Below are 20,719 nucleotides of genomic sequence, written 5' to 3' on the forward strand. Positions count from 1 at the left end.
AAAGAAGAAAAGCTACTCTGGAACATTAATATGACCGATCTGCATGAAAAGGCAAAGATTCAAAGCACAGAACTGGACCATGGGTGAACAAAATCTGAATCCTTTACTCAGGCACTGCAGGTTTCGGTTAGTTACTTCATTGCATATTTAACCTCAATAAGTTCTTTTTTTTATGTTTCTAATAGACTGAAAATTACCCCTATGACCAGATATTACATATCGTTTGTCATTCCTCAGAGCAATGGAGGTTAGTTTTTCACAATAAAGATCTACAATGTGTTTGCCATTTTAACTCTGAAGATAAAATTTTAAAATATTTTATTAGTATTGAAATAATTATTTATAAATTAATTAAATAATTAATTAATAAGCGACTAGTATATGCAGGTGATAATTTTAAAGGTAGAACTACCTGGAATTACTGTTGCAGTTCAGAGGGTTAAGAACCCGACTAGTAGACAGTACCCATGAAGATGAGGGTTCGATCCCTGCCCTTGCTCTGTGGGTTACAGATTTGGTGTTTCTGCAAGCTGCTAGATCTGGTGTTGCTGTGGCTGTGGTGTAGGCCTGTAGCTGCAATTCCCATTCAACCCCTGGCCCAGGAACTTTCATATGCCATAGGTGCAGCCCTAAAAAAGGAAAAACAAAAACAAAAACAAAAACAAAAACGTAGCATTATCCTCCTTTTAGGAAATATGAAAAATCAGAAATACCTATTTTTATTTGGATACTATATATGCTTTTCCAATTGTTTCTTAGCCATTGTTGATTTTAAGCTTTAGAAGCAGTATGAAAGATTACCATAATGAAGAGAGGAAAAGACATGTACCAAGGAGTATCTTCGGACAGCTATGTTGATGTAGTGAGCTGTGGATGATGTAAATGATAACATCTGTCCTAATGCTTTTGAAATGCCATCCTTGTGTTTCTAAGGGGCATCTCTGAGGGCACATGTTGGACAAGAAGTTAATATTTAGGATTAGTACTTTTGGTTTGGAAAGTTTCCACTTTGGCCTTCCTGGGTACCTGGACACCTTTTGAACCCTGTATTTTGACGGTAAAGCTCTGATGTTGCATCCAGCAGAGAATTACCTTGTGGATTTCTTTCAGTTCATGCACATTGCCTTCTTTAAGACTCTTCTTAAGAGACAGCTTCTCCAAAAAGCGGGAGACCTCCTCTCAAATAATTCCTTAGCTTCATCCTTGCCAATTTGCAGATAGATTGTATTTTTTATTTTTTATTTTTATTTTTTGCTTTCTAGGGCTATACCCATGGCATATGGAGGTTCCCAGGCTAGGGGATGAATCAGAGCTATAGGTGCTGGCCTAAACCATAGCTCACAGCAACGCCAGATCCTTAACCCTCTGAGCAAGGCCAGTGATCAAACCCGAAATCTCACGGTTCCTAGTTGGATTTGTTTCCACTGTGCCATGATGGGAACTCCAATTTGCATATAGTTTTTGATGCCAAATAACCATCAACTGGTAATATTCACTTGTTCATTCTGAACAAATTAAATTTCTTCTCTGGAACTTATTTTGAGTTGCTTCTTTTAAATATATATTTCTTATAGTAAAACAATTCTCCTGGGAAATATAAATATTTGAAAAAAAAAAACACAGAAAAATAGAAATATTCAAGCAGTGGTTAATAGACCCAATTACAACTATGACAGAATTTATAGACTTACTTTACGCATTACTTATGAGTAAATCCATGACAATTACATGGTTTTTGAAGTTGAACAAATAAGCTGTAATTAAAGACAAACCACAGCTTTTTTTTTTTCTTACTCATAACCCATAGGACTCCTGTGTGTTTGCTTGGAAATTATACATAGGAGACAAAAAATGTAGAGTGTATAAAGGATGGAAAAACTGGTTTGGAAGACTTTCTTTTCTTTTTCTTTTTGGCCGTGCCTGTGGCATGCACAAGTTCCTAGGCCAGGGATAGGATAGAACCCGTGCTACAGCAGTGACAACACTGGATTCTTAACCCACTGAGCTACTGGGAAGTCCTGGGAGAAATTTCGGAAATCTTTAAGTTCATGTTTTTTTGTGGCCTGAGTTTAAATACTGGGGAAAGATATTTCTTTTTAAAAAAAGAGCTATTGATATTTTTAATGCCTTAGCTTGTCCCTTACTGATTTTATCTCACATTATGAGCTTTAATAAAAGCTCTTCAGAAGTTTTTGTCATGGCGCAGCATAAATGAATCCAACTATGAACGATGAGGTTGTGGATTTGATCCCTGGCCTTACGCAGCAGGTTAAGAATCTGGCATTGCCATGATCCGTGGTGTAGATCGCAGATGCGGCTCAGATCTGGCATTGCTGTGGCTCTGGTGTAGGCCAGCAGCTGTAGCTCCAATTCGACCCCTAGCCTGGGAACCTCCATATGCCATGGGTGCCCTAAACAGACAAAAATGACAAAAATAAATAAATAAATAAATAAAATAAAAATGAAAATGAAATAAAAGTTCTTCAATGCATATTTTATCAGAAATAGAAGTCCCCTTAAGGGGAGAAAATATTAAAATTGGCATTAAATATATGATATTTTCAGCTATTTAATACAGGAAATAAAGAATCATGTGTAACTCATCAGTAATATTAAAGAAAAATCAAAATGGTTTTGCCCAATAGCTTTAGTACCTTCACAATAAAAAGCTGATAAATGTTAAAAAATTTCAGGCAGCTGGAAGGAATATAAAATATCATTATTATATCTTAGTAGAAGTAACTCAAAAATGCTGGTTTTTCAGGGTCTTAAAAAGCTATCCAAGGAGTTCTCTTTGGTGCAGCAGGTTAATGATCTGGTGTTGTCACTGTGGTGGCTTGGGTTGCTGCTACTGTGATGTGGGTTTGATCCCTGGCCCAGGATCCTCCACATGCTGCAGATGCGGCAAAAAAAAAAAAAAAAAATCCAAATTTCTCAAAGACATTAAAAGACTATGACTCATTTAAATAATATTTGTTATGACAGTAACTCAGGGATTTAGGAATGTGAAAGAAGCCAAACTCATCAGGACAACAAAGATCTAACCCAAAGAGAAGTGTATGTATGTTTTCTATAATGCAGTTAAGAAATCAACATTCTGTATAACTTTATAAAAGTAGATCTAGATGCAGATGTAATAAATACTATATATGTACTCTTTACCCTTTACCCAGTTTTCCCCCAAAGATAATAACTTGCAAAGATTTTGTAAAGGTATTATCCTCCAAACTATACTACACTATCATAATCACTGACACTGACATTGGTGGTGCTGAAGTACAGAGCACTGCCATCTCAAGAATGAGTCATGTTGCCCTTTTACAACCACATCTGCTTCCTCCCACTCCATTCCCTTCTTAATCCCTGGCAACTGCTCATTTGTTTCCCTTTCAATAATTTTGTCACTTCAAGAATGTCATATATGCCTATAAATAGAATCATACAGTATGTAACTTTTGAGGTTGGCTTCTTTAACTCAGTGTAGTTCTCTAGGGATTCATCCAATTTCTTTTTCTTGTTGAATAGTATTCCGTTTTAGGATGTGCCCGAGCTTGTTTAACCATTACAGGTTGATGGATACATTGGTTGTTTTGTTTTTGGCTTTTAGGAAGAAAGCTGCTATAAACTTTTATGCACTTATTTTTTGTTTAAACACAAGCCCACCATTTGTCTGGGATAATGCTAAGGAGTACAATCACTGGACTATAGGGTAGTTGTATGTTTAAATTTTTGAGAAACTACTGAAGAGTTTTCCAGAGTGGTTGCACCATTTTACATTCCCACAGGCATTTTATGAGTGATTCAATTTCTCTCCATTCTTGCCAGAATTTGGTTTTGTCATCATTAAATTTTTTTTTTTTTTTTTGCCATTTCTTGGGCCACTCCTGCAGCATATGGAGGTTCCCAGGCTAGGGGTCGAATTGGAGTTGCAGCCGCTGGCCTACGCCAGAGCCACAGCAATGCAGGATCTGAGCCGCATCTGCAACCTACACCACAGCTCAGGGCAACGCTGGATCCTTAACCCACTGAGCAAGGCCAGGGATCAACCCACAACCTCATGGTTCCTAGTCGGATTCGTTAACCACTGCACCATGACGGGAACTCCCATTTAAAAATTTTTATCTGTTCTCACAAGAGTGTAGCAGTATCTCATTGCAGTTTTAAGTTGTATTTCTCTAATTGCTAATGATATTGAATATGAATATCTGTTCATATGATTATTTGCCATCTGTATATTCTTTTTGGTAAAATATCTCTTCACATCTTTTCCCCATTTTCTAGATGAATTGTTTGTTTTCTCACTGAGTTTTGAGAGCTCTTTTTTATTCTAGATATTTGTCCTTTGATGAGTGATATGCAAATAATTTTTTCCAGAGTGTAGTTTTTCTTTTCATCCTCTTAACAGGGTATCTCACAGAGCAAACTTTTATTTTGATTAAGTCCAATTTATCAATTTTTCCTCTTATAGATGATGCTTTTGGTGTCACATCTAATAATTCTACTTACACCTAGATGCCAAAGATTTCCTCCTACACTTTTTTTCTAAAAAAATATAATGCTCTATGTATATCAATTTGGGGACAACTGACAGTTTTACTCTAGTGAGTCTCCCAGTCCATAAAGATAATTTTTCCCTCCATTTATTTACATCTTTGATTCTTCCAACAATGTTGGGTAGTTTTCGGTACACAAGTCTTGTACATGTTTTATTAGAGCTTAGTGAGAGCAGGAGTATAGGGTTCCCACTTGGCCTTTTCTGGCATGTGTTGGGGTGAGGTCATAGATTCTTCTAGGGTGTTCTGGCTGGAGTAGAGCAGTTATTGTCTAAAAGTGTTCTATATTGCTATTCTGATCCTTTCCAAGTCTTGTGGCTAGGGGAAGTAGAGTTTTGTGGGACTTTTTTTCCCTGCACCCTTAAGAGTTTGGGGGCTGCTACCTTCTTTAGCTCCAATTTCGGAATATATAAAGCAAACCCATGAGACTCACCACCATGGTTAGATCTTGAGGTCACTAGCCAGTCTGGGCTCTTCTTATCTTTGTTATATATATTATAGGTAGGGGTTTTAACTATATTTAGTGGGAGAAATAGGGAAAAGTACACCCTCAATCTTCTTAAAAGATAAAGTCATGTATCCTTTATTGAATATTCATAAATATTTTTCCCCTTTTTGTCTGTTCTCCATGAAGTTGTCTTAAAACTTGGATGTTATGTTCAATTCCTTTCACTGTTGTCTCTCACATCCAATTGCCAAGTTCTGTCAATTCTATAAATATAATCTCTTTGACATATGTCCACTATTTCTAATATTGTTTTCACTATGATAGTTCAGGTTTTAAATTCTTCACACTTAGACCATTGTAATTCCTTCCTAACTGATTGTCTTGCTTAAAGAATTTCCCCACTGGTTCATTTTACACAATATTAAATAAAATTCTAGAAAGCAAAACTTTGATCATATTTCATGATTTAATAGATTTTAATAGACCTTTTATACCTACCATAGCACAAACTCTTTAACCTAAAACTCATCATCTAAATTTTGATTATGTTATAACCTACCTCAAGCTAAGCATGCAGAAATTCTGTGGCCTCAAAGGCTAAAATTCCTGGGAAATGAAAGGAAGCCAGGACAGATTTGAAAGGAGTTGGTTTAGCTGTTTGTACAACTGGCCTCTTAGGAGTATGTGAGACAAGTTGGATTTCTGAAAGCTCATAGCAAGTTTGAACTTATTTGGGTTTGATGGTGATTGGCAGTGCACTCTGGCAGTTTGTAGTAGTCAGAATTCTCTACTTATTTCTCTTGAGTAGTGGCTCACAAGCAACTGTGGAGGTTGAGAAATCTCATGATCTGCCATTTGCTGTCTGGGGACCTGTCATTCCCTTTAATCCAAAGGCCCAAGAAATGGATGGACAGTGGTGTAAACCCCAGTCTGAGGGCAGGAGGAAACTAGTGTCCCAGCTCAATCAGCCAGGCAGAGAGAAAGGCTTCATGCTTCCTCTGTCTTTTTGTTCCATCCAGTCTAGTGGATTAGATTGGATCATGCCCGCCCACAGTGGGGAGGGCAATGAGCTTTACTCAGTTCACCAACTCAAATGCTAACATTTTCTGGAAACATCCTCGCAGAAACCCAGAAATGATGTTTAAACAAATATCTGGGCTTCTTGCACCCAGTCAAGATGACATGAAATTAACCACCACACAAATGTATCCCAATCTAAGATGACACTGGACATCAGTCAGGACAGCAGGGTCCTGGATTGCAGGTGTTAAATGCCATGCAACACGAGATCCATTTTATGGGTAGGTGGCAAGAGCTAGCATAGCTATTAGCCCCAGTTCAAAGGGCTAAATTTCTGTGAGGAACTTTAATTTTAGAAGAGAATGAGGATGCAAAACCACAAATTGCTAAAATACAAATTTCTGTACCAAGCTGTCTAAAATGGAGGAGCAGATTGGAAGCTGCATCAAAAAGTGTCAAGGAAAGGATATGATGCAAACAGCATTGTAATCCATCTCAGGTATACCGGATTTAAATTAGCAAGGTGAATTTAGAACTCCATGACATAAAATCTGCAGGGATCTAGTCTACTAATAAATAGCCTGCCTATTTTGGTCTAGAATCTCACTCATCCAAGATGGAGCTAGCAGGTGGTCCAGGCAGGTAACTGAATTGGCCCACTAGATGGAGTGTTTCAGTATTAATCATTTAAAATTCATACCTATTAAAAGTAACTATTTTAAGCTACAATGATTTTTTGATAGAGATTAAAAATTTAAGGATGATTCATTCAGAAGACCATTCTTAGTTCACAAATTTTCATGTAGTATGCCTTCTGGACCTTATTAACAGTAGATCCTTTAATGCAAACTATTAACATTTAAATTCTCTTAAAGTATCAAGACAGTGCCTAATAGCTGTATTATTCAATAATATATCTTTGATTTATATATATTTCATGCTTGCATTTGAAAAATATTTAAGGAAACATTATTTTACAGTTTTTTTTGTTTGTTTGTTTGTTTTTGTTTTATTTTAGGGCTGCACCTGCAACATATGGAGTTTCCCAGGCTAGGGGTTGAATCAGAGCTGTAGCCACCAGCCTACGCCACAGCCACAGCAACGTGGAATCTGAGCTGCGTCTGTGACCTATATCATAGCAATGCTAGATCCTTAACCCACTGAGCAAGGCCGGGGATCAAACCTGTATCCTCATGGCTGTTAGATTTGTTTCCGCTAAGCCATGATGGGGACTCCCAGAAATATTATTTTAAGTAAATTCCTGGCTTTATTGAAAGACATTTTAAAACGCCAACAGGAATAGTGCTCCTTATTGCTTGGTAAACTTGGATACATTTTCTTTGGAATAAAGTCAAGAATCAGGAAACAAGGATGTCTGAAGTGTCAAAAGGTATATCAAAAAATCAACTGGCTAAAGCCTATGTAACTAAATAATAATGTCCAACACAATCTCACTCAAAGGCTATTTGATTTTTCTAATTTTAATGTATAAATTACTGTAAAATATATTAAAATATTTAATATGAATTTGAAGAAGGTAGGAGAAAGAATGTAGAGAATATAAAAGTGATACCAAGAAATTTGCTTGACATTGAAGTATGAGAAAGAAATAAAATATAAAGAACAAATATGAGAACTCAAAACCCCAAATACTGGGGTTATTTGGTGAAGGCATCAACAATCCTCCACTTTCCTAGATACCCTGAGAGCACCACAATACCCACTATAAATTAATGGATGTCCATAGTAATGTCAAAGAGTAGATGGTAGGTTTGAGAAAGATTTTTGTAAAAATATAATTTTAAAGAGAATTTTTATATTTTGTTAAAAATATTAAAAAATAAACTATCCAGAAAATCTTCCTATTTGCCTACTTATTTGCCTATTTAGATTTGCAAGGAATTGTCAGTGGTCAAGGTTTTATACCACTTAGACTATTTTAAAAGATAAAATATGCTTTGTAGAGAGACTTTACAGATAAAACAGATTTGTAGAACTGATGATTGGTGTTTGGTTAAGAAAGAACAATCTGGAGTTCCCGTCGTGGCGCAGTGGTTAACGAATCCGACTAGGAACCATGAGGTTGCGGGTTCGATCCCTGCCCTTGCTCAGTGGGTTAACGATCCGGTGTTGCTGTGAGCTGTGGTGTAGGTTGCAGACGCGGCTCGGATCCTGCGTTGCTGTGGCTCTGGCGTAGGCCGGTGGCTACAGCTCCGATTGGACCCCTAGCCTGGGAATCTCCATATGCCGCGGGAGCGGCCCAAGAAATAGCAAAAAAAAAAAAAAAAAGAAAGAACAATCTATATACTTCAAAAAAAAAAAAAAAAAGTCCTCTAGAACTTATCAAAGAATGATAGGTTAAAATTGCTAAAAACATGGTACAAATGAAACCATGCAATCTCTCAGGATCGAGCTACATAAAAAAGATGTGTTCTACTAACACCATTTACATCTTGGTGTTGGCCAGCTGCTCACAAATGAGTGCTAGGCCAGAGCTTTATTCTTGTTAAATACTTAATAGTGGGTCAGGGCCATCATCCTTGTGGGTGAATTTCCATTACTGCCACATAATTTGAGTTTTTAATTTAACTAATTATGATTTAGCATAAATATTTAAAATATTTTTCATGCTTAATCAGTAGATGATTAAGTGTAGCAGTATATATAAGGCATTGCATTGTAGGAATTAATAATTATTTTTGAAAACAAGTTACAGTCATATCCTTAAACATGCCCATTAAAGTTATGAGCATTCAACTTTATAGGGCATTTCATCAAAAACCCTCACTTCAGGTTATGAGGCATTTCTTTGTTTTTAATAAAGAATGGCTTGGATTATTCCTTCCAGAGCTTCCAGAAGAGAACCACCAGTTGTGTAGTTGCATTACATTTTCTTCTTAGCTCTTGGCTTCATAGTTTATGGCAGTGATACCAAAGTGCATCATGCCATTAGGTCAGCTTGGTTGATGAAGTAGTACCTGCATCACTTTACTTGTTCTTTACTTCCTTTTTTTTTCTTTGCAATAAAGTTTGAATTACATAAACATTAAGTATCATATATAGGTTTTATTCTGATTATTAAGCTATAAAATAACTAGGTCATGTAAGCAGTCATGTTGTAAAATAATTCACAAAGGAAAAACTGGTTAACTAGTTTTAACTGTTGAGGTTATCATCTCTATTTTTAAAGAAATGTGATAGTTTTAAAGTAAGAATGAATATAAATTTAGCGGTTTGAGAATGTGTAAAAACTTTCTCTATTGAAGCCAATTGTATTAGGTTAAGAAATTCCCCTTATGAGAAATTTTTCAGGAATCTATTTTATCATGGGCAGGGGAAAACTGCACCATCAATTTTTTTTTCTAGGTTTTATGCCAACTAGTTAATTTAAAATTCCTCTGATGGGAGTTCCCGTCATGGCTCAGTGGAAACGAATCTGACTAATATCCATGAGAATGCCAGCTCGATCCCTGGCCTTGCTCAGTGGGTTAAGGATCAGTGTTGCTGTGAGCTGTGGTATAGGTAGGTGGCAGATGCAGCTTGGATCTGACGTTACTGTGGCTGTGGGGTAGGCCAGCAGCTACAGGTCCAATTTGACCCCTAGCCTGGAAACTTCCATATGCTGTGGGTGTGGCCCTAAAAAGAGAAAAGAAAATCCTCTGATCTATTAAGTTTAGAAATGATGGAGAAGACATTATTCTATCATTGAAGAATACGCTTCATAAATACTGATTATTAGTACCTAGGAAGTTAGTAGCAGTGTTATTTTTATGGAATTCAGAAAATTAAATTACATATGTTCATGGGTCTTAATAACCAAAGCACTCTTTATATCCTAAATCTGGGGAAAGCAATGTCAACTAATAGCATACATGTGCCAAACTTGCCATCGGCTCTCCTCAGCTGGGGTTCTGGGAGGGAGTTAAGGTCTAAAGTCTGAGGTGGTTTTTGCTTTTAGGAAACCTCTCTTTTATGCATCAGGAATAGTACTAATTACGAATCATTTTTGGAAAACCTGAAAAATAGTCACTCAGAACATATTATTTAGGGCCTAATTCTTTTTCTGGAACATCAGTTATGAAAAGCTATTGATATATTTTCTCCTATTCTGCTTTTCAGTTGCAGATTTGATATTATGGAATCAATTAATTCACTTAACCACTCTTTATTGCTATATGCTTGGCCCTGTGCTAGACTCTGAAGATACAATGGTGAGCAAAAATGGACATGGTCTCTGCTTTCATGGAGAGTATGACCTGATGGGAGAAACAGTCAGCAGTCAAATAAACACTTTAGTGAATATATAATTAAAATCGTGCTCGGAAGGAAAGGAATGAGCTTCTCTGAACTCTACTGGGATTGTTGGACAAAAGTGGTGACAAGTTTGCAGAGGCCAATAGGGCTTTGGACATGCTGTTGCCAAAGATAGTTTTTAGCTGTTCTCATTGAGCAACTCCTGGTTACTGTTGGAGTTTACCAACTAACGTCAGTCAGCATTAGGTCCAATCCAGCTTAAAATATATTTGCGAAATAATACCAATAGTGTCTTTCATCTCTTATACCCTCACTCAGCGTGAGCTTAAGTGTATGCAGGCTTTCTGCTGAGCGGGACAGTGTCGATATTCTTCTCTTTGAATTCCCCATAGTGCCTAGCAAAGCATTTGCAAAGTACTTCATAATTGTTCATTAAAATTTACATTTTGTAATATTTTATTTCAACTCCTCTTACTGATTCTTTGTTAGATAAGGATTTACATCCTTTATTCATTGATGTAAAACTGAAAACAGAGTTTAAAAGATTTGGATTTGGAAGGATTGACTAGAGGTTTGGAAAAAGAAGGCAGATTTTTTTTTTCCACTGGGAACTTTAAATCTGAAGCTTAAGAAGATTTTAAATACAGCTCTCAGTTCTAAACTGACTCATAAAATAGTGTAGAGAATTCATAGTACGCTTAGAATGGATTCAAATTTTGGGCCTGCCCACTATTTATTTTATGATTGAGGATGAATCACTTTTACTTCACTGAATCTTTTTTATCTGTAAAGAGGTAATCAGAACAGAAATCTTTAAAGTCTTTTCTAACTCTAAAATCTTCTGAATATCCACTGTGCAATGAATAAAATATTTTTTTATTATTAAAATTTCTTTATTATAGTTGATTTACAATGTTCTGTCAATTTCTGCTGTACAATAAAATGACCCAGTCATACATATATATTTTTATTCATTTTATCTAGATCAGAAACTAGTAAGCCATTTTCACTATTCCTGATTTTGCTACTGATGTGGGATAAATAATAGGCATGGCAATTATAGAGAATACAAATTCTAAGTGGAAGTTCTGTAAGATTTTTCTTTATTAGTTGTGATGATCCTTGACAAATTAAAAAAAAAATCAAACACCCTTTTTAGGTACTCATACATTTGGCGTGTGCATAGGAAAAAAATGAATTTAATATTATCATAGACAAAAAAATAACTAGTAAGGTGGAATTTCATCAAGACTTTCTGACCATAGTCAGTTTTATCCTATTTATTCAATAAATGAATAAATAAAATAAGCCAATAGTAGGCGATTTAAAATTTTTCTGTTAATGATTTAGTATTATAACTAAGAATTCTGTAAAACAATTTTCCTGAGGTAGATATAATTATTAGGTGTTGAAGTGTTAATGGACACTTTAGTTGATTAATTTTTATTTCTACAAAAATAAATTTCTATCCCTCGTTCGGTTGCCATTGATTTACTTCATCCTTGAGGCTTGTAAAAAATCTCTTTAAAAGGAGCTATTGTCCTACCTTGAATCCAAACATGAAAAGCATACAGATATGTTCCCTAAGGTCAGTTGGCTCTGCAGTGAATAATGAAGTACACAATTATCAGAAGAATAACCATGATGGCTGAAAAAATATTCTTTTGCAAAGTGTACATATAGTAGAAATTCCATCCTGATTACTATTTATTGAGTGCTGGCTCCATGCCAGTCATGCTCTAAGAGCTTTAGATATACATGCTTATTTTTCTTCCAGAGGAAAACACTATGAAGTATATGGACCATAACATCTCTTTTAAGTTGATTCAGCTCAGGTTCTGTAAGATGAAGTGATTTGTTCTGGGTGGGGGTTTGGGCATGGGGACAAGGAGTTGCCCCTACTGCACCGTTAGTACTTGGAAAGGTCATTCTCCCAGTTCCGCTCCTCACCTAGAGTCAGCATGAGTTTAGGGAGAAGGTAGGGGTAGGCCTGATAATACAAATAAAGCATACATTTATATATGATGAAATATATATAAATGTATGCTTTATTTGTATTATATATAAATATTTATATTCATATATAAAGTTGATTTCAAATCTATAATCCATATAGATTTTTAGTTTTTTTCTCCTGATAAAAGACCAACAATTAATACTTATTCTATGACAGTTGTGTGCATTACATCTTTGAAATATAACAACCATATGCACTATTTTTTTATTTTTATCATCATCCCCATGAGGAGATGGTTAAACTGAGGAACAGAAACATTAAGTAAATTTTCCAAAGTCACATAGCTAATATGAAAAGGACGTGGGATCCAAATCTAACAGTAGAAACTGTGACCTTAGTCATTATTCTATACCCCTCTTTGTAAGTGTAATAATAATATAAGAACACTGGTATTGTATTTAGCCATTCATTGTAACTAACTGCACTGGCCAGTGAGGTCTTTTTCCTCTAATGCTAGCAGCTTCTATGAAAATGAAATCCACAACCTTGACATATTTAGGAGCAGGTGCTAAGCAACTAAACTAACCTAGCAGCAGTCTATTCAATAAGATGCTGTAACAGCAACCTTGGTTACCTAAACAAGCTTTAATAAATCCCTAAGCCAGAGACCCATTTATGTGGTGATCAATTAAGATTCATAATCCCTTTAAGTAAGAGCTGTCTTGAATGAAAGCTTTGTTTTAATTCATTGTGGTTTTGAAGGCCTGGCCTAGTTGCTTCTAAGTTTGATCCTGCACATGTGAACACCCAGTCAGTTTCATGAGACATCTAGTTTCTGATGAGAGTTGAAGGAGAAAGAGGGAGTTTCTAGGCAGCAGGTAGAGGCTAAGACAATACCAAAGCACCATCTGTTAAGTGTATTACCCTTAAGTCACTGTTCTTCAGAAACGTGTAGTAAATAAAACTACTGAGAAAAATCATAAACCTAGAAAAGACCCCCAGAAAGTCCGTTTTACTGGAATTCTACATAATACTCTTAAAATTTGGAGGAATTCCAGGAATATAATGCTGTTTCTTTACTATGTGAGTTCATGTTTTTAGCAGATGAATTTCCAAAAATGTATCTTTGGGGAGTTCCCGTGGTGGCGCAGTGGTTAACGAATCCGACTAGGAACCATGAGGTTGCGGGTTTGATCCCTGGCCTTGCTCAGTGGGTTAAGGATCCGGCGTTGCCGAGAGCTGTGGTGTAGGTCACAGACGCGGCTCAGATCCCTCGTTGCTGTGGCTGTGGTATAGGCCAGCGGCTACAGCTCCGATTGGACCCCTAGCCTGGGAACCTCCATATGCCGCGGGAAGCGGCCCTAGAAAAGGCAAAAAGACAACAACAACAACAACAACAACAACAAACCAAAAATGTATCTTTGGTGACACATTCTCTACAAATGGGACAACTGCTTTATTTCTCTGTGTTTTTTGAGGTCACCACGCATAGGAGAAGCTGTGTGAGAAGCAAGGTTCTAGGACAAAGTGACTAACATAACCCAAGGAGGGTCACATTTCAACAACATGATGGCATTTTATCCAGGAGAAGCATATTCAGGTTTTGCTTTTTGATCCTTTTGATGTTTCAGACAAATGACACTTGGCCTGGATTTTTTTTTCACAAACATTTAGTCTTTTTAGTCCTTCCTGAGGGAGAGGGATACCTTTCTGCCCTTGGTCAAATTTGTTGTAGCAGAAAACCGATAGCCTAGCTTAGCCGTGCCAGGCACTGGCTATACTTTTATTAAGACCAGAGAAACATTGATTATCCTGGCACTGGAGGACATGCCTCCTTATCTTTTAGAAGCTTCCTTTCACAACATTGTTAGGTGACTAAGAATAAGAATTAGATTGTATAAAAGAGTGAGAGAAACAAAGTCCATTAAAGGTCTATCAAGAAATAACTTTGATATTAAAGAGATTCAAACTCAATTCTGGAATCTGGGAGTCTAGATTCTTGAGACATTCAAAAGAATTGAGGGCGAAATCATGACCCACAGAATAAGTCATAAGAATTTGAGTATAAGGCTGCCTTGTTTTGCAAAGAAATGTTATTTGGGACAGGACTGCTTTTTAAAAAACAAAAAAAACCTCTATCATTAAGTAATGTTTCATTTAAAGAATATAAGGATGATATTATATCAAAAAATTGATTAACATAGACCTTGATTACTCTAACAGTTGTCAACAGCAATTATATTGTCTATGAAATGATTTTAATGAGAGGTGCTGTTTTCATTTGCACAGCAAAATACCACATTCAAATTAAAAGATAAAAATCTTTCTATACCATACATAAAAAGGCTTACCTGCAAATCTAAATGAAGAAGACTCTATAGATAAAGACCCAGTTTTGCCCTTTAGCTTCTGCTGTAAAATGGTTTTGATCTTATCCCGAAATTTTGCTGTATTATTTATATAACAGGATTTAAACTTCAGCACAGCATGTATGATCACTTTCCCTTTAGCTCGGCTGCAGAACAGAAACAGACAAAGAAATCGTGCTTTTATTACTCAGCCTCTATTGTTCTTAGTAGAGTCATTCTAGACTTTGTTAAGTGGAACTCCTCACAGCTTTCCAGTTGCTCCAAAGGGAATAGAAATGGCACTTTGTGGACATGATGAACAGTAAAGGGAGTGTGATGTAAACTCATGGGAACTGCAGTGTATTCTAGAGTCATCATTTGCCAGCCCCTTGGCTACAGCGAAGAGTACTGTACTCTGTACATTATAGAGATGATTTGCTCATCTCTAGTGGGGGTGATAACATTACTTACTGAATTACTGTAACTACCATACAAGATAATGTACATGAGGGTATTTTGAAAATCTCAGAATGCTGTGCAAAAATTATTCATGAATATGAATGTATCTATGTATTATAAATGCACTGTGGATCTTGTAGGAAGGGTCAATAGCAAATAAAATGAAATGTAATTAGGTAGGATGAGAGAATGATTTTTACTTATTTTATTTTATTTTATTTTACTTTAGTGGAGGCACAATTTATAAGACTGGGTCAGTTCTCCCGTCATGAAGATAAGAAAAGTTGACTTTTCTTTGGGTAAAGCCAATTAGCAAACACAAATGGCCTAAGGTCTCCCTCTCAGCCCAGTCTTTAAAAACCCTATGGTGCTTTGTTTTAGTTCTGGCTTTTCTACCCTGTTTCAAAAGTTTTGAAAAATGTCTTCCTTGTCTGTTCAACTTTGGTGCAATTTGGTGGGAACAATGTTGGCATGTTTATTGGTGGAATACTAGCAAATCTGTGTGGATATCAGGACAAGGATATGAGATGAGGTCAAAGAGAAGCAGGGCCACACGGGGTGGCTTTATGAACACCATATAAGGAGTGTGGAGTTTGTGGGAAACTGTCAGAGGATATTAAGTAGGGGGATGCTGTTTTCTTCCAATTCACTTTTTTTCCTTTTTAGGGCTGCACCTGCGGCATATGGAAGTTTCCAGGCTAGAGGTTGTGCCACAGCCACGGCAATGCCAGATCTGAGCTGCATCTGCCACCTACGCTGCAGCTTGCAGCAATGCTGGATCCTTAACCCACTGAGTGAGGCCAGGGATTGAAACCGCATCCTCATGGATACTAATTGGGTTTTTAACCCGCTGAGCCACAATGGGAACTACTTCCAATTCACCTGGATTGCTATGTGGAGAACATATTAGAGTGGAGCAGTAGTGAAAGCTGAAGATTAGACAAATTGATACGATAATCTAGATATGACTGCTTGGGTTCAAATTTTACCTTTATTACTTGTTAAACGTGTGACCTTGGTAAGTCACTTAACCTACCTTTGCTTCAATTTCCTCCTTTGCAAAATGAGAAACTAATATATACATATTATATACATACAGGATTACTATCAGGTTAAATAAGTTAATATAAAAGTTCTCTGGGGGTTCTGGTTAAAAGCATGTATTATTTGAAAATAGACCAAGGGGAGGGATAAAGTAGGGGGCTGGGATTGGCCTATACACACTATTATATATAAAATAGACAGGTAACAAGGGCCTACTGTATAGCATAGGGTAATCTACTCAAAACTTTGCAATAACCTATATGGGAAAAGAATCTAAAAAGGAATGGATATATGTATATGTATGACTGATTTACTTTCCTATACTCCTGAAACTAACACAACTTTGTAAGGCAACTATAACCCAATAAAATTTGTTTAAAAAAACCCCAAGAAAATGAAATAGTACAAGTTCTAGTTTTAGGAGAAGGTATATTCCAAAGCATAATAACTTTTGTATTTGTGATTGTGATTACTTTTTAATATCTGTTGCGGGTTATCTGTTCCTCACGAGTGTTTGGATAAACATCATTGCTGCTAGAAAATAACGGTGGAATTGGATTTCTAGAGGGGCCGGGAAAGTCAAGTAAAAGAGTAAAGCTGGGTGGTTGTAAATACATGTGTGTGCTTGTGTAGGTCTTAGGGTTCAGAATAATGTTGCTGCAGACAGTGCAGCTTCAGTTTCAGAATATTGTTACCATGAGGGAATGTGGGTCTTGTGCTGGAAGATCTTTTAATTTTTTTCACACATTCTGAGAATTTCGCTTTTTATGTAAAATTTTAAAACTTTTACATTTAATCCAGAATTCTAAGCAGGATTTGGCACACTAGCTACGAGTTTGCTACTCCTGGATCAGACATTCTGCACACAGCTCTCTTATCTTACCCATTCTTTTCTTATGTTGAAATCATCTCCTGATTTCAGATTTGCTTTTTGACTTTGTGCCTTCAAATAAAAAACAAACCCATTTAACCTTTACCTGATACTCACCATCAGCCAGAACTCTTGGTTCTGGTTTAATAATTTTCCAACAGACCTTGACGACATTTTTTCACATTTGAAAATCCTAGTGATTTTGAAGCCCCAAATTTAACTTTTCAGTTACACACTAAGCAAAAATATTCTGTTGAATATGAGATATGAAGACCAAGGAAAAGTTTATTCTCTGTGCCTTTTAGGCTGTTTTACATACCTTACTTGGACAACATGAGATCTGATATACTGTCTTCTCAGTCTGGATCCATGAAATGTTTCATTTATCTGTTAAAAAGCATAATGAATAACAACTTACATTTTCTTCTTTAATTTTTAATTGTGGAGAACTTCAGATAGACACAAAAGCAAATAGAATTGTATAATGAATCATTCAGCTTCACCAGTTTTCAATAAATGACTAAACCAGTTTCATTTTACTACTACTACTTTCTAGGAATTAAATAATTCCTTAATATCATCAAATACATAGTGTTAAAATTTCCCCAGCTCATGACTCACTTAAGAAATGCAATGTGCTATTAAATGCATTTTTTGAAAGTTACCTTTATACTAGTTCAATTAATTCACGAATGTCCTTAAAACAATAAATTGTGTGGCAAGGTGAGGCAAAAATATTTGCTTTCTAATGGCACGATAGGGAAGAGTATTCATTTTGTAGAGGTGAATTTAAAAGACCAAAGAATTGTGTTTGTTTTCCATGTTCAGCCTTTATGGAACATCAGCGCCGTAAAACTGAACACAAATGTCCCAAGGAGGAGATGTTTCTAATTTTTTTTTGTACTATGGCAGCCTTCTTTTTTGTCTAGACTGCAAACCATTTTCCCTGCTTGTTCAGTTATATGCTGCTGATGAGTTCAAAGCAAGACACACAGAAATCTTTCAGAGAAATTTTATGTAAGAATCATTTTCTCAGCTATTCCCAATCTCAACCTAATGGGTGATTTCTCACAGCAGGAGCTTCACAGAACACAAGATAAGAAGTTGCATTGTCCATGGCTTTTACTTTGACAGACAGCCTTCAAAAATAGTGACTCCTTATTAGAATTGCAAAGATTTAGTTTATATTTTAACTTACTCCAAAGCAATTGGAATGTGTTCATTTATTCAATACATATCTAATTAAATGAAACTATGATCAAATTAGGTAGATTCATGCTTTCTTGGCGATTCACTGGAGGACACAGATAATAAGCAGACCAGAGATGAGTACATAAATATGATAACTTGAGGTAGTGTTAAATGATATAGAAATGTAAAATAACATGATGGTATAATTCAGGGAATAGTATTTGAATGATAAAATAAGGTCTTTTTCAAGAGGTGAGATTTAATTGAGACTTGAAGGATGTAAGGTTGACAATCAAGGGGAGAAGAATATTCTAGATGGAGGTGCTACAATTCTAGGTAGAAATGAGGGTGGTATCTTTGCAAAATAGATGCAAAGCCATTATGATTCAAGTAAAGTGAGCAAGGGAGAGAGTGTATAAGTTGAGGTTGCCCAGGTAGATAACAATGAGATTACAGAGAGTCTGCCTGTCCATGGTAATAAGTTTGAATGTTATTCCTAAATATGGTGAATGGAGGAGTCCTGACAAGATGGTAACTACACTGCATTTTTATTCTATTCTCTATTCCAATCTGCCATTCCCAGGGCCAAGTGGAATTGGGTTTTATGGGAGTCCTAGAAACAGGAAGGTGATGAGGAACTTTCTTTTCCATGGGTCAGGAAAGAACTCAGTGTGTAGTCTGTGAGTCCTGTTGCAAGGACAGAATCATAACAGGCCCCTGGAAGATCTTGGCCAACAGAAGTTTGTCGATGCCCAGGCAGAAAATGGGGAGCTATAAGACATCTTCCCGGTTCTTGGTGTGGAGAAGCAAAAGACCTGCTGCTGAATCTTCAGCCTATAGGATTTAAGAAAATATCGACTTTCATCTTGTGGGATTGTTTCCAATAACAAGACAGTGGCCTGAATAAACCAACAAGGAAAAATGATAGTCCAAATAAAGAAACCAGCAGCCAGAGAAAGGAAACAACAGATTAGGTGCTCATCAAAACAGAACTTCTGGTGGAAACAGCAACCTAAAAAACAATGGCAAAAAAGTACACATAAGAACAGTCAGGCATGTAAAAAAAAAAAAAAAAGACTATGGGGTGTTAAAACCATAATTTTCAAGTTAAAATATGTAGCAGGTAAATTTAAAAAGATGAGTGCCATTCTTTTTTGTCTTTTTGTTGTTGTTGTTGTTGTTGTTGTTGCTATTTCTTGGGCCGCTCCCGCGGCATATGGAGGTTCCCAGGCTAGGGGTCCAATCGGAGCTGTAGCCACCGGCCTACACCAGAGCCACAGCAACGCGGGATCCGAGCTGCGTCTGCAACCTACACCACAGCTCAGGCAACGCCGGATCGTTAACCCACTGAGGAAGGGCAGGGACCGAACCCGCAACCTCGTGGTTCCTAGTCGGATTCGTTAACCACTGCGCCACAACGGGAACTCTGAGTGCCATTCTTGAGATCCAAATTTGTGGCCTGAAGAGCCAAAGAGCATAAAAACTTTAAAATAGTAAAATTTTAAAAGAAGAAAACAATGACTGAAAAGAAACAAAACACTTAGATCATAATTCCAGAAGTGGATATAAATAATAGGATCTTGAAGAGAGAAAAAGAGAGAGATGTAGGAGATATAATAACAATAGTAAAATAATAATAACAATAAATAGTAGAAGAAAATGATTCTAAATTAAATCAAGATAAAAATCTGCAGATTCAAAGGGATAGACTGAGTTTCAGGCAGATTTGATATATCAGGGGAATATTTTTGAATTTTAGATACAAAACATTTTTAAAAACTTCCAAATTAAAGAAAAATATATGCTGATGGAAGAACTAGGATCATACTTCATCTGTAACATTTGAAGGCAGAAGCTGGTGGAATATTCTCTCATACTCAGAGAGAAAGAGCGGACATCTCAATAATCCTATTCCCAGTGAAGATATAATCTCTAGTTAGAGTAAAAGAAAGATATTTGTGGATATTCAAGAACTCAGTAATATAGGAATTCCCATTGTGGTGCAGTGGAATCCAATCTGACTAGGAACCATGAGGTTGCAGGTTTGATATCTGGCCTCGCTCAGTGGGTTAAAAGATCTGGCGTTGTGGCTGACAGGACCCCTAGCCTGGGAACATCCATATGTCATGGGTGCGGCCATAAAAAGCTAAACAAAAAAAGAATTCAGTAGTATATTATTTACACATCAAAACTGAAAAAAATACATGCTAAGGTTTGTAGGAAAACAAGATATAAAGCAGAACTGAGATCTCAGTAGAGGGAAGATGAAAAGGGAACAGATGGTGAGCAATGAAATGGGAGGGAGTGTGTGTTCAATACAATGAATGCATAACTGAAATGCTTACAGTAGAAGCAACATAAAGAAACATTTTAACAATAGTTTAGAACTTGAGGTACTATCTCAGCAAAGCCTACTTATAAGGAAGGGGAGGAGGGGCGGAAATAAGTGCTAGAAATCCTTATCAGGAGTGGGGAATGGAAATGGGAAAGGATACAAGTGAAAGTATGTTAAAAGTCTTCCATTCTTGGGCTGGGGTTAGGTAAGGAAAATAATATTTTGATGGGGTTAATTTT

The 20,719-nt window shown here is 36.4% G+C and overlaps 1 protein-coding gene across 1 annotated transcript in view; it reads right to left on the minus strand.

The window, feature by feature from the left end:
- LOC125137885 (transmembrane protease serine 11C-like) overlaps positions 1-20,719 on the minus strand; it is a 56,257-nt gene that overhangs the window by 23,205 nt on the left and 12,333 nt on the right. Inside the window, exons 3-4 of the mRNA XM_047799013.1 lie at positions 17,274-17,341; positions 14,584-14,747 (exon numbers count right to left, since the gene is read on the minus strand). Coding sequence (XP_047654969.1) covers positions 14,584-14,747; positions 17,274-17,341 — 232 coding nt within the window. The remainder of the gene's footprint in view (positions 1-14,583; positions 14,748-17,273; positions 17,342-20,719) is intronic.

The sequence above is a fragment of the Phacochoerus africanus genome, chromosome 10 (assembly GCF_016906955.1).
Source record: "Phacochoerus africanus isolate WHEZ1 chromosome 10, ROS_Pafr_v1, whole genome shotgun sequence".
NCBI classification, from domain to species: Eukaryota; Metazoa; Chordata; class Mammalia; order Artiodactyla; family Suidae; genus Phacochoerus; species Phacochoerus africanus.